Source organism: Cyclopterus lumpus, chromosome 12 (assembly GCF_009769545.1).
Source record: "Cyclopterus lumpus isolate fCycLum1 chromosome 12, fCycLum1.pri, whole genome shotgun sequence".
In the NCBI taxonomy this organism is placed as follows: Eukaryota; Metazoa; Chordata; class Actinopteri; order Perciformes; family Cyclopteridae; genus Cyclopterus; species Cyclopterus lumpus.
The window spans coordinates 18890988-18905922 of NC_046977.1; the positions used below are offsets into that span (position 1 = coordinate 18890988).

At 43.3% G+C, this 14935-nt stretch overlaps 1 protein-coding gene across 8 annotated transcripts in view; it reads left to right on the forward strand.

Annotated features, from left to right (window-relative positions):
* Positions 1–14935, forward strand: part of tln1 (talin 1) — a 73324-nt gene that overhangs the window by 36593 nt on the left and 21796 nt on the right. For all 8 annotated transcript variants that reach the window (XM_034546838.1, XM_034546844.1, XM_034546845.1 and 5 more), the window contains 18 exons: positions 159–272; positions 929–1063; positions 1502–1630; positions 1735–1837; positions 2883–3091; positions 3856–3975; positions 4574–4771; positions 5280–5419; positions 5508–5601; positions 7419–7508; positions 8263–8385; positions 9426–9569; positions 9702–9863; positions 10770–10910; positions 11203–11384; positions 12665–12797; positions 12950–13051; positions 13137–13307. In XM_034546838.1, the coding sequence (XP_034402729.1) occupies positions 159–272; positions 929–1063; positions 1502–1630; positions 1735–1837; positions 2883–3091; positions 3856–3975; positions 4574–4771; positions 5280–5419; positions 5508–5601; positions 7419–7508; positions 8263–8385; positions 9426–9569; positions 9702–9863; positions 10770–10910; positions 11203–11384; positions 12665–12797; positions 12950–13051; positions 13137–13307 (2490 nt within the window). The remainder of the gene's footprint in view (positions 1–158; positions 273–928; positions 1064–1501; positions 1631–1734; positions 1838–2882; positions 3092–3855; positions 3976–4573; positions 4772–5279; positions 5420–5507; positions 5602–7418; positions 7509–8262; positions 8386–9425; positions 9570–9701; positions 9864–10769; positions 10911–11202; positions 11385–12664; positions 12798–12949; positions 13052–13136; positions 13308–14935) is intronic.

The following is a 14935-nucleotide window of genomic DNA, read 5'->3' on the forward strand; positions in this document are numbered from 1 at the left end:
TAATCTGACAAAAAATATTTGACTTATATCTATTACAGGATTACAAAGCGTTGATTGAAAATAAAAAACCTTTTGATTATGGTTTTCTCCTAAATATAGCATAGCGCATGTGCTTTTACAGCAGGTTAATATCCCTGTGTGTGTGTGTGTGACATCAGGTGGTGGCAGAGCAGATCCCTCAGCTGGTTCAGGGAGTCCGAGGCAGCCAGTCTCAGCCCGACAGCCCCAGCGCTCAGCTGGCGCTCATCAGTGCCAGCCAGAACTTCCTGCAGGTGACTGTCACACATGATGTTCATTCACTCAGCGAGGAAATGCTTCTAGGTTTTTCCAAAATAGCAGTACAGAGACAAGCCCACATACTTCTACCAGAGCAGAACAGTAATGGTGGTACAGCAGTAACAAATACAGCCTCCAAACAGTTTTTTTTTTTTAATGATGTTGCCAGTGTTATTATGTTCTCGGGTCATCTGTAAGTGTACTTAAAGATGAACTGATGAGAATTTGTCACTGTAGGTCACTGTAACCTTCACAGGAATCCTCATGAAGTGCTGACATTTTGCACAGACACGGATGGTAACTGCAGCCTGACTACTTGGAGGCATACAATCATGAGGCGGTCATTCTAGTTGAGCTTTAGTTTATGTTTTGTTGTTATTCAGGTTAGGAGCTCTGATGCAGAATGTGCTGAGAAAACTGCTGACGTTCTGCTGTGATTACCCAACACAAAGTCTTTGAAAGTTTATTTTTATAGTATTCTTAAATAACCTGAAAAAGTCAAAAGCACAACACTATGCTTAGGTAAATGGTCAGTGGTATGAAGCAATGGCTAGATGCTAAATAATTCAGCTTTAGGACAAACAAGAAGTGTTGGACCCCTCGGTAAGTTATTTGTAGAGGTAATAGTTTGTCCCTTCCTCTCCTCTACCAGCCTGGTGCTAAGATGGTTGCAGCCTCCAAAGCCACAGTTCCCACCATCGGTGACCAGGCCTCAGCTATGCAGCTAAGCCAATGTGCAAAGAACCTGGCCAGTGCCTTGGCTGAGCTCCGTGCCACCTCACAAAAGGTACTACACATCTACGCTCTTTATTATATTGTCCATGTGATGTGAACTTAATGGTACTACACATCTATGCTCTTTATTATATTGTCCATGTGATGTGAACTTAATGGTACTACACATCTATGCTCTTTATTATATTGTCCATGTGATGTGAACTTAATGGTACTACACATCTATGCTCTTTATTATATTGTCCATGTGATGTGGACTTAATGGTACTACACATCTATGCTCTTTATTATATTGTCCATGTGATGTGGACTTAATGTAACTTAATCTTCATTTTACTGCAAAAGCATATTGGGTTTTACTCGAAGTTTACATGTGCTGTTGTGAAGGTGCTGATACTGTCCGGTCAGTCATTGGTACTTTATTCAGCGAGCCCAAATAGACCTACAGACAAGTGTTTTTGTGTGTGTGTGTGTGTGTGTGTGTGCGCAGGCTCAGGAAGCGTGCGGCCCATTGGAGATAGAAAACGCTCTGTCCATGGTGAGGGATCTGGAGAAGGACATGCAGGAAGCCAAGGCTTCAGCTGAGGAGGGCAAACTCAAGCCGCTACCAGGAGAGACGGTGAGACCCACACAAACACTGTCTGAAGTCCTTACCCACCAGGTTGGGCCTCGCCATGAACAGTGTGAATAACAGTTTGTTTATTTCCATGCCTCCTTGCTCAGCTTGAGAGATGTTCCCAGGATCTGGGTACCAGCACCAAGGCTGTGAGCTCAGCCATGGCTCAGCTGCTGAGTGAGGCCACCCAGGGCAACGAGAACTACACAGGTGGGTTTAACATTCACACATCTAGACAAGAGAAACAGGAAATTGAATGTTGCTCCCATCACACTCTCTTACCCCGGCTGGGCCTTGGGATTCTGTCCATGAAAATGACATACAGGATTAGTGACAAGAGACAACTCTGGCAGAGGCCAACACCAACTGAAAACGCGGTTGACGCTAAGGATACGGACACAGCTCTCACTTTGGTTATGCAAAGACTGGATGGCCCCTCACAATGACCTCATACCGTGTTTTCGCGTAAACCCTCTCCATTTACAAAAAACACATGTAGACTGGATGGCCAAACTCCCATGCCCCCTCCAACAGACTTGCTTGGTTGAAGACCTGGCCCACTGGTCCACTGTTCCAAGGACAGGACGGAATCCGCATTGCTCCTCCTGAATTGGAGCCTCCTCTCAAGCTCGCTGAAATAAACTTTCCCGGGGAGGATGAGCAATGTGATACCACGATATTTGGAGCACACTATCTGGTCCCTCTTTTTAGAAATGGAAACCACCAGCCGAGGAACTGTATCAGAGCCTTCAGCGCCTTGCCGCCAAAGCGCTTTTGACTATCTCAGCAACCTCCACCTGGAATGTTGATGATTCTTTCCCGGACAATATCCCAGTGCAGACCTGCAGTTCTCCCCTGCTGAACACAGCCTGAGCCGAGCCCTGCTTTCCCTTTGTAATCTAGCAGTTTGTCAGAACTTCCTTTATTTAGGCCACCTGAAAGTCCTTCTCCATAGTCTCCCCAAACTCCTCCCACACCCAGGTGTTTGCTTTGGCAATTGCAGCAGCTTGCAGCCCTGCTGGCCAAACGGCACCTGTCTGCCGTTTCCAGAGAACTCAGGTGATGCAGGATGAAATGACATGTCATGATAAAAAAGAAGTAAAGATTTAATAATTTGTGTCATTATGCATGTGCTTATTTTTTCATGTGCTGTATGTCATTTATCTATTACATTTGGTCATTACCTGGGTTCTCATAACGTTCATGTGGTATTCATTCATTCCAAACACTGAAGTTACTCTCCTGTTGCATCCAGGCATGGCAGCCAGAGACGTGGCACAGGCTCTGAAGTCCTTGGCCTCAGCCGCCAGAGGAGTAGCTGCCACCACGGCTGACCGGTCGGCGCGCAACGCGATGCTCGACTGTGCCGGGGACGTCATGGATAAGTCGGGCAGCCTGATCGAAGAGACCAAGAGGGCCATCGCCAAGCCAGGAGATGCAGAGAATCAGCAGCGGCTGGCCCAGGTCAGTGAGGGTGTCGGCAATGCAGGGCGGGGGTTTATTCTTGACCGATCACTTTCATCAAGATAATTTCTATTTCAATTTATTTTGTAGAGCCCAAAATCACAAATTACAAATTTGTCTCAGATATAAGTCGTACACATACGACATCCTCTGATCGAGGACCTCACATCGGTTCAGGAAAAACAGAAACAAAAAGCAACAGAGGAGGATCCCTCTCCCCAGATGGACAGAAGCAATATATGTCATGTGTACAGATGAACAACACATTAAATGCATATGACAGAAAGTATTCAGATAATGAGAGTAGTAGGCATGAAAAGGTTACAACTACCAAAAAGAACAGCAACAGTGGATATAGTGAAATAAGAATGATAATAGCAGTAGGTGTCGGGCAGGACCCGGGTCCAGATATAACCACCATCTATGTAAACCTGTGAGGAGAGAAAGCCCAAAGACTCTGAGGAAGAAGTAGAGTTAGTAATGTGCATTGTTGGGACAGGAATTCATACAAAAGGAGATATTGTCCTCTTATGATAGGTCTGTATCTACCTGCTGAGCAAACTGCTTTTGCTACCATGTCTGATTAGAGAAGGAGCTAGCAAAGCTGCAGATGATAGCATTAGCTTTGGCCAGCAGGAACAGGAGAATGTAAGGAGGCAGATTAGTGAGTAGACAATGACTCACTCATGATGAAAATCAACTTGCAGAGACACGAAACTTGTTTTACTCATGTCATTTGTGTGTGTGTGTGTGTGTGTGTGTAGGTGGCTAAGGCAGTGTCTCAGGCCCTGAACAGATGTGTGAACTGCCTTCCTGGCCAGAGGGATGTGGACAACGCCATCCGCACTGTGGGCGAAGCCAGCAAGACTCTGCTGTCTGATTCTGTAAGTTAGACAGATTGCATTAATACGTATGAATAAAGAAGAGCCTTGTGGGTTTTATAGTGAAGCTCCTCTGTATTGGTGGACCAAGACCAAAAGCCTGTTTCTCACTGTCTTCTCTCCTTCCATTTCCGTGATGCAAAATCAAATCAGAGAACTGCATGGTGTTGTCCCAAATGATACATTCTTAAATATGGACACACATGATGCCAAATGCCTGTTAGTGTTTCTCATTGTCTATTAAAGGTTTTTTGGCATTTCTCGCCTCCGTTGGATCAATTAAGGTAGCTTTAAAAAATGTAAATCAGACGTATGTATTTTTAAACAAATTATAACTATCATACTCAAATGTTCCCAAAATTGCTGTACACCACATCTTTAGACATGACCAAGTAATATTTGTATAGTTATAAAACCTTTCCTTGAATGACAATGAACCAGTCTCCAAAACGATGCATTCGTAATTCTGAGAACACTTTCCTAGATGTTGATGCTACTGTAAAGTAATGGCTTAAATTTGAGTGTTTTTTCCTTTGCCACACTGCTCTCTGCCGGCCGTGTTTCTACTTGCAGCTCTCATGTCCTTCTCCTCCCTCTCTAGTTCCCGTCCAGTGGAAGGAGCTTCCAGGAGGTTCAGGCTCAGCTCAACGAGGTGGCGGCCGGTCTCAACCAGTCCGCCAACGAGGTGGTCCAGGCGTCCAGAGGGACCACCCAGGACCTGGCCAGGGCAACCAGCAAGTTTGGACAGGACTTCAGCAACTTCCTGGATGCTGGTGTAGACATGGCCGGAACATCCCAGGTGAGAATGACGAGAGGATACTTATGCATTCCAACAAAGGGGGCTGCTGTTGAGTTACTGTTTAACTTTACTGACATCTGATCCACTCAGCAAGGGAGGCAACTGAATCATTTGATTGGATCAGAGGACAGCATCGTAACCCTCAGCAGCCTAAACAGAAAAACAGTATAAATAGAATTTAGGTGATGACGGTAATTTGACACCAAGACTTTCCAAAACCTATCTTAACATATATGTGCTTACGTGTCTCTTTTCCTCAACAAAAAATCAGGTTCCAACTAAAGGTATCTTTACAGCAGGAGGAGTAAATACTACATTTGTTGGGACTATTTTCAGTGGTGGATGCTCTAGTGAGCATCTGTAGCAGCAAGACAGTGTTTGTCATGTTATCAGGATGCGTAGCCATGGGCCAAGTGTCATACATTTATTTCAGCAAGCGGTTGTATGTACAGTTTCTGTAAGTGTCAAGTTTCTGAAATACCAATAATATCATTCTCCTCTTCTCCAGTCTAAAGAGGACCAGACACAGGTGGTTTCCAACCTGAAGACAATCTCCATGTCATCCAGCAAGCTGCTGTTGGCAGCAAAAGCCCTGTCCACTGACCCCAACTCCCCCAACCTCAAGAACCAGCTAGCAGCCGCCGCCAGGTAGGGAACAGCCCGCTGTCTCTTTGTCTGCCGCTCTTCTCCTACGGTCTATCCATCTTTTACATCTCTGGGTCTTTTTTGTTCACAGGGCCGTTACAGACAGTATCAACCAGCTCATCACTATGTGCACCCGGCAGGCTCCTGGGCAGAAGGAGTGTGACAATGCTCTCAGAGAGCTGGAGGTAACAACCATCCTTTTAGTTTTCCATCAGTTCTCTACTGGTTCATCCCCTCTTCTCTTCGCCTGAGTCATGTGCATGTATAGTGCTTTGAAGGACGACCCTGCTCACCACTCAGCCCAGTCGCCCCGAGTTATGTTTCTGAAATCCCTAGTTTGAGTCAGGCCATGATTTAGACTGCTTTATATATGACAACTCAAGACTAGAAGCTACTGGATGAGTTAGTATATGAGCAATAACTAAACCTATTGTATGGTTGTTGGCTTTGAATCGACCCTGAATGTCATTTATATACAAATTTAAGAAATGTACACAAACCAATTAGCACCATTAGAATATGGAGCTGTCACTGGCTTTATTTCCACACTTTGCTAATTTACTTAATTTACGGCCAATTACTGAGCCAGCCTTTCTGATCTTATTTATCCTGTTTTTATCATCCATGATGCAGCCCCCCCCCAGCATATAAGAGAACAGTAGCTAAGATTCCTTGAGATGAAGCATGAAGAACATTTTTGCTGATAGAATAGTCTTGACAGAACCTTCTTGATTGCATGTTCTTTTTCCACTTCAATTTACTGTCCAGGTAGACCCCAACATATTTGTATGACTGGATCATTTCTATCTGCTGAACATTAATTATTCCTAAAGCGACATCCTCCTTACTTCTGAAATATAACTAGCTCTTTTGTCTTTCTGACATTTACTTAAAAACAAAGAATTACATCTCACCAGCTGACAAATGATTCAACTAGGGCTGCAACTAACGATTATTTTAATAATCGATTAATCTGTCGATTAATCGTTCGATGAATCGGATAAAAAAACAAAAAAGCATTAATTTCCAACCCTTTATTTAACAGAACTGTGCCAGAAAATGCACAGGTAACAGGTACCATGAATTCCGGACTATAGAGCGCACCTATCTACAGGCCGCACCTGCTACTTTTTAAAAGAAAAAAAAATTGTACATAAATAAGACGCACTTGTCTATAAACCGCAGGAAAAGGGGGCGTGGCTTGTCTCCGTAAAAACAGTTATTTCCACCGTTCACCACGGAATAGATAACCACTAGTTCTGCTTTATACTTCTTGTGAACATCCCATAAACGTCGGAACATCTAACGCCCTGGTGTTTGGGTTCATAACATCACCCGTAGCCTCACACAGCTCGGGGAATTTCACCGACTCCGTCTCGATAACTTCCGCTTCCAGCGCTGCCGGAACAGCAGCATACAGGCGGGCAAGAAGGGGAGGGGGTGTGTGTGTGTGGCTTGTCTCCGTAGAAACAGTTATTATTTACTCCGTCCACCGCGGGGGAAATGACCATTAGTTCTCGCACAACGTTACGGGTCTCTCCGATGGTCTTTGCTCTACCGGCTTTTTTTCGCTCAACTCAACTTTTTTTAAATTATACTCAAACATCTCCGCGTCTATTGGGTGGCGTAATAATCGCGCGACACAACGAATCGATAATGCAATTCCTTGCCAACCATTTTAATAATCGATTTTTATCGATTCGTTGTTGCAGCCCTAGATTCAACCTCTCCTTTATAGCCTCGGGTAAGTAGACCAGCTAGGCAGCAACTAGGCCAAGTGTTTCATCAAGTTTGTTTTTATAGATCACGACCTTTGCGTGGTGTACGCCTCTTTCAGGCTCAGATTTGTGCATACACAACGATTATAAAAGAGACAGTTTATGGTTACCATCAAAAGTATCAGATCATAAAGCAAGGACTTGAAGCCATCATATAGACATGCAGCTGTGATGTGCAGTTACATTGTATGTTTCCTGTGTGACGATGTTGTGCCTGTTTGCAGTCGGTGAGGGGGATGCTGGAGAACCCGACAGAAGCCATCAATGACCTGTCGTACTTCGACTGCATCGACAGCGTCATGGAGAACTCAAAGGTAGAACATCTTCTTCTGGGTTTGGTTCTAGTCTCACTTTTCTTACAATCAGCATTGTTAAACAAGCATCAACAGTTTAATTTAACTCACAAAATGTGCTGCTCTGCTGCCTTAACATGTATACATTTATCTTTTAGAGTCCTTCACTATTAAACACTGTGTTCCAGTAAAATTCCTCTGAAGTTGCATAATGCTTTGTTCCAGTCCTTTATTTCCTAACTTTGTAATGTGGAACTAACTATAAAGACGTCCTGAGTTAATTGTGTTGAGTTTGTTGGTGAAACTAATCAGTGAAATCATCATCTTTTAAACATTTGATCCCATTCTGTCTTTTCTCTTTGTCCTTCGTCAGTGTGCTGTAAAGCAGAACATGTACAGTTGTGTTTTTTATTTTTGAAGTGATGGCTATCCTTTGGATTTTTTTGTATACCAGTGCTGATTGGTTCCCATACCAAAACCTTACGTACAAATATATTTACAGGTTACCTTTGTTCATTTAACAATAGCCAACGTTCTCAAATGGTATATACAATAACTTCTGAATGGCTCAAACAGGATGTGTGGTTTTTGATTATATCAGGAACTGTCTGACCAAAGTTTAATGAATGTGAGCACTTATTAGTTGTGTGACACCCTGTGCTGCCGACAGGAGTCAGTCGGTACCAATGAAGGGTTCTCATCATAAGAAGTATATGAAGACATTATCCAGACTGAACCATGTTTCTTATGGTGATCTCTGTTTTCCTGTTGACAGGTCTTGGGTGAGTCCATGGCTGGCATTTCACACAATGCCAAGAACTCCAACCTGCCAGAGTTTGGTGATTCAGTCAGCGCTGGCTCCAAAGCTTTGTGTGGTCTGACTGAAGCAGCTGCACAGGTAAAGATCACTTCTGACGGTTACTTCATTTTTGTCAGACCACATAGGTGCATGGCTCGCATTGAGTGTGTGGACTCTCACAGAAGTGTGGACAGTAGTGATCAAATAGTGCAGCGTATTGAGTAAGCTGATGATAAAACAACATTTCCTGATTTTGCTGCTGCAAAATAACATATTTTTAATAACAAAATAACAAGGATCTTTTATTGTGAAGAATGTGTTTATCACTGAGTAGAGGAGCTTTGTTAGCAGCTATTCTTCAATAAAAACAAGTCGCATAATACTGTAGGGAGGAATGAAATGTGTTTATCCACCGTCTTACAGCTTCTCCTTTGACCATAAAATATATCAGATCACTATCCGATCAGGCCAATCACATTTAAGTCTCAAGTGTGGACACACACATGAGGACATAGCCGAGTTCCCATCTGATGCATCTGATCACAAAAGTCCTATTGAAAAGACCCAAGAGACTCTGCTTAGGTTGTGTTTGTAATAAGTGCACTACTAACCACTGTTCAATCCAGAGAGACTTCATGATGGTGAAACAATAATTTATTACACATGCATGATGAAATGAATAGTGAAGAGTCTTTGGCAATGGGACTCCATGGAGACGTAGTATCGTAAAAAGGGGGGTTGAGATGCTGTGATTAGATCAAGAATATTTTAGTTTAGAGTTTAGACACTGTGGTGGTGATGAAGGGAGTAACTGAAGATCCAGTGATGGGATGAGAAGCAAGACTGAGCTCTGGATATGATGGAGACTGGGGGTGAAGGGGGTGGAGGAGGGTTGCATCGGATCATACTGCAATGACAACCGACAGGAGAGCAGTATTAAAATATTGATAGCAACTCTGTGATTGGCTTAATGAAACTGGCAGAATGTGGTTGTTTCAAGTCAAAATGAACGCCCACAATCAGCTGATTTTGACGGAGGGAAGGAGAGCTTTGTGAATGAACGAGTGAAGAGAGTCTTCCTGAATGAACCTCCGCTAAGCTTCATTGGAAAGTGACCAGTGATCTGTTGATGTCCCTAGGCTGCCTATCTGGTGGGAGTATCAGACCCCAACAGTTCAGCGGGTCAGAAGGGCCTGGTGGACCCCTCTCAGTTTGCCCGGGCTAATCAGTCTATTCAGATGGCCTGCCAGAACTTGGTGGACCCAGCCTGCACCCAATCCCAGGTACATGCCAACCTCACTGCAACATCACACTAAAGGACAGAGTCATCACTGTTCTTCTTCATCTTGGTTGGTAAGTCTATATTTGCTAGAATACATCTTTGATTCACCCCTGTGCACTGTTCCTCTGCCCAGGTGCTTTCTGCAGCCACCATTGTGGCCAAGCACACCTCCGCTCTGTGTAATGCCTGCCGCCTGGCCTCCTCCAAAACTCCCAACCCTGTTGCCAAGAGGCAGTTTGTCCAGTCGGCCAAAGAGGTGGCCAACACCACTGCCAACCTAGTCAAGTCCATAAAGGTCTGTAGTACGAGTCCTATCAAATTCACCAGCAATGACATGAAAAGAAAGTACTCTATGTTGAGTGGAGGAAATTGCCTGCTTTGCATTCCTTAGTACTGGGCCAACCTTAAAGTCAGGTGTATGCGTCAAACCAACTAGTTTGTAAAGTTGGCGTTGGATCATGTCTGAAGGTAAAAGTGTTAATATCTGTTCTGAATGGCGGGGCAATAAGCCTACTGTCATAGAGAGGGCCCACACATGATAAACTGTACAAATGGGAATAATGGTGTACACTTGTGGATGCTTTGTCCTCTAAAGTGTAAAATGGTTTTCTTTTTAAGCACGTGGCTAAAAAAGAAATGCATAAAGGCTACTGTTTAGTTTATTTATATATATATATATATATATATATATATATATATATATATATATATATATATATATATATATATATATATATATATATATATATATATATATATATATATATATACACATATAATTAATGAGAGAGGGATTTGCTGGTTGGGTTTCCATAACTGGTCAGGTGGCTGCAAGTATTTAAAAAGCCTTGATCTTGCTGGTTGCAAAATGTGGGTTTAGACCTGGGTTCAGAACAGGGCTATGCACACTGGGAAAAGCCCTTCAAGGGATGCAGTAGACAAAATATTATCATGTCACTTGACATGATTGATCAATATTTGTATGTCTAGCCCATGTAGTCCTAGTCCTGATGAAGGACCAGGGCCAAGCAGGCAAAGCAGGATACAGCCCTTGAGCTCTCCAAAAAACACTCCTGTTCCAGAAGTATAGTCTGTTTGTAAGTTCTGATTCAAGACTGTCGTGGTCTTAAATCAGAGCCACTCTGGTCCAAGAGACAGCAATATAATGAGTGTAATCTTGGCTCAAACCTCTGTCTGCTAGGCTTTGGATGGAGCCTTTAACCAGGAGAACAGAGAGAAGTGTAAGGCTGCCACTGGTCCTCTGATAGAAGCTGTTGACAACCTGACTGCCTTCGCCTCCAACCCAGAGTTCGCCAGCATTCCTGCTCAGATCAGCCCCGAGGTATGTCCTCACCTAAACAAGTAAGTTTGGAAACGAGTTGAGCCCTTGAGTTGACCATGACAGTCTACTATAACGGTAAATAATGAAGAGAAGATGAGCCTTCAATTTGAAGTTGTTTCTCTGTTAAGTGCTCATTGTAAGTAAGTAAGTAAGTAAGGGGAAAGCACTATTAAGAGTGTGGGCTTGGGGGGGAGCTTAAACTTGTATGTGATTCCTTTATGTGTCGCTACAGACAATTTCTGGAAACGGTACCATTAAAGTATTTCTTACTCTCGTGAATCAATTTCCTCAGGGTCATGCAGCCATGGAGCCCATTGTGGTGGCAGCAAAGACCATGCTGGAGAGCTCAACCGGCCTGATCCAGACTGCCCGCTCTCTGGCTGTCAACCCTAAAGATCCCCCCAAGTGGTCAGTGCTGGCCGGACACTCCAGGACTGTGTCTGACTCAATCAAGAAACTCATCACCAACATGAGGTAAACTCCACTGCTACTAATACTAGCTGCTTTCTGACAGACTGACGGCTCATCTGCTCCTTCTCAGTGTTGGATCCATCGGTACTTCAACATTTAGCAGAGCCAATTATTCGTCTTCAGTATTTGCAACTTGTTTTGTCTCTCTTAACTTCTGGCTGATCGAGCTGGCTATAGTAAACAGAAGTAAACCTAATAATAATCTTACACAACCTAATATACATTTGTCAGAGTGGGGAACACGTCCACATTTATGAGGAGGTTGTTTGACCTGACACCACCACATCCACCAGCAATCAGATTCAAAAGACCATTATGGACAAAACTAGCTTTTTATTTAGCTTATTTCATAAGCGCTTATGCTAACATATTAGTATGATGGTGCAAATTAATAAGTTATTAACATTATTTACAACCTTCATAAAGAATCACTGAACAATGTTTTGGGTTTAGAATCTGATTTATCATCTCAAATTAAATTGCAACAAACTAACAAAGTGAGTCTCCACTGTGACTGTTTTGGATGAAGAAATATTTCATCACACACATTTTTAACAGCCATATTCAGACCACTTATTCTGTTATGATACCATAGTTTTATAAACACATAATAAAACACTCATTCCAACACATTCTGACCAGCCACCATGACAACAGTAAGAACACCAGCTGATTCTAGAACAGTGTGGGACAACTGTTGTAATTGACGCCACTATTTCAGTGTCCAGTGTTGGTCACACTGCTGGAGAGGAAGATCTCTCAGTCCTTCAAACTGGATTATAAAGCTGCTCAGATGATCAAATATCAGACGCTTTTATCCAAAGCGACTTACAACCATGTAGAACAGCTACAGGGAACAATTCAGGGTTAAGTGTCTTGCTCAAGGACACATCGACTAAGGCGGGGGATTGCACCGCCAACTCCCTGATTGAAAGACGGACCTGGTAACCACTGACCCACAGTCGCCCTCAAATATGTACAGTATATTAAAAACCATATCACCACATCGCAAAAAATAATGCTAGATAATTTTTATATTTTATAATTCACATCGAAATGAAGAATGACACTTTGGAGAAAGGTTTGTGGTTTGTTAAACAAGCTCTAAAATGCCAACTGTAGAGTGGAGAAGCCAGAGTGCTGAGGAACAAGACATTGCATATTAATTCTAACAGCCATGTTTGTTTCTCTACTTTGCGATTGTCAGGTGTGTTATAAGAGTGCTGTAGTACCTGATTGTTCCAGCTACTTTTTACTGTATACACCCTCCATCTCGTGTGCAGGGAAAAGGCTCCTGGCCAGAGAGAATGCGATGATGCTATTGAGGTGCTGAACGGCTGCATCCGTGAGGTTGATCAGGCCTCTTTGGCTGCCATAAGCCAGCAGCTAACACCCCGAGAGGACATCTCCATGGAGGTAAACACAGACAGACAGAACTTTGAGGAACAAGCTCTGTACAGTAAACTGGTTGAAAGTCAGAAACCTCTTACCATAGAACATGAAGATGGATCTGTGCTAGAATGAAGCTTTATTAATGGTTTGTTAATGAAGCTTTATTCATGTTGCAGACTCTCCATCAGCAGATGGCTGCCTCAGTCCATGAGATCAGTAACTTGATTGATCCTGTAGCTGTGGCTGCTGGCTCCGAGGCCTCCCAGCTGGGACACAAGGTAGAAGACAGGACAACATCTCTAAAAAGATGAAACAACTAGTGGTATGACATGTTTTTAATTTGTTCTTCACACATTTGATCAGGTATCTCAGATGGCCAGCTACTTTGAACCCCTGATCATGGCAGCCATAGGCACAGCGTCCAAGATCGTCAGCAGCCAGCAGCAGATGGCTGTCTTGGACCAGACCAAAACCCTGACTGAGTCGGCCCTGCAGATGCTTTACACCGCCAAGGAGGCCGGAGGAAACCCCAAGGTACTAAAGCTGGCTCTTGTCATATTGTGTCCTCTGGAGAAGCTGGTAGAGGAACCTGGCTAAAGCATTCATTTACCATTTAAAAAAAAAAAAAAAAACAAGTTTCCTCAATGTTTGTCTTTTATTAATAATCATAATATATTTAGAGAATTTCAGCCAGGTTTCTGTTCATTTCACAGCTCTGAAACTAAAATAAACTAATGATCTATAACTAACAGCTGATGTTGGTGGTTTGTCAGAGTTCATTTGACCTGATCTCAGCTCAGATTCTCCCCCTGGAAATGTAAATGCAATATTACATCATTTTGGACCATTATTGTTACTACCATAGATACAGATAACGCTTCTACTCCTTATTCTGCTTCAATGAGCAAATGAAAAAAAAATGGTACTGTTAAAGGAGCCAGGCTGATACTTTGGGCTACTGAGGTGTTTTCCCCTCTGGATTGACCTGGTTGACGCGCTCGTGTTAAGCCTCAATCTCTTTGCGTTCACTTTGATCGGATACATGATCCACGGACACGTTGTGATGTATACGATTTATTTATTCTCTTCGGCCGTGGTATAACATAAACCCGCTCTGGTACCGACAATTAACACTCGGTTGTTAGAAGCATAACACTGGTAAGGCGAAAGCAGGTCAAAGCCCTTTGACTTTTCCGGGGTTCAACGCCTGACGTCAATATTGATCTAATTGACTATATGCCGAAGCACAGAACCTCAGAACATACATTATGTATTTGGCTATTACAGGTATAATAATAATAATGATACATTTTATTTGTATAGCGCTGTAAAAGATACTCAAGGCACTTTACATGATAAAACAAACAATAGAAGCAACAACAATATAAACAAGAGAGATGACATAACAGTAAGAAACTAAACAAAAACATACTGAACGAGCATCACAGGTTAAAAGCTGTTTTGAAAGTGGTGAGTGATGGAGAATGTCTGAGGTGCTGAGGGAGGGGGCAGGAATGGAGAAGGCCCTGTCCCCCCAGGTCCGATGCTTGGACAGAGTAGGGGGGGTGAGGAGGTTGTCGTCTGCAGATCTAAGCTTGGAGTGTGTTGGTGCAGGAGGTCAGAAAGGTATGTAGGGGTTCAGGGTTGTGAAGGGTTTTGTATGTGATGAGGAACATCTTGAACTGTATTCTTTGCTGTATGGGAAGCCAGTGGAGCTTTTCAAGGATTGTGATCCCTGGTGGGAGAGCAGACAGGCAGCTGCATTTTATATGTATTGTAGTTTATTGATAATGTTGGTGGATGTGTCATACAGGATGCTGTTGCAGTAGTCCAATCGAGAGGTGATGAAGGTGTGGATGAGGAGAGGGAGGAGCGTAGACGGGCAATGTTATTAAGATGGAAGAAGGCAGTTTTTGTGATGTGCTAGAAGAGGGTTGGATCAAAGATGACACCAAGGTTCCAGATGTGCGTGGAAGCAGGAACAGTGGTGCCATCAATGGAGAGGGAGAAGTTGTGGTGGGATTTGTTGAGTGATTTGGGGCCGATGATGAGGATTTTGTATTTGTTGCTGTTGAGCATCCAGGTCTTTATATCGGTGAGGCAGTTGCTGATGGTGGAGTAGGTAGTGGGTGTGATGGATTTGGTGGAGCTGTAGAGCTGTG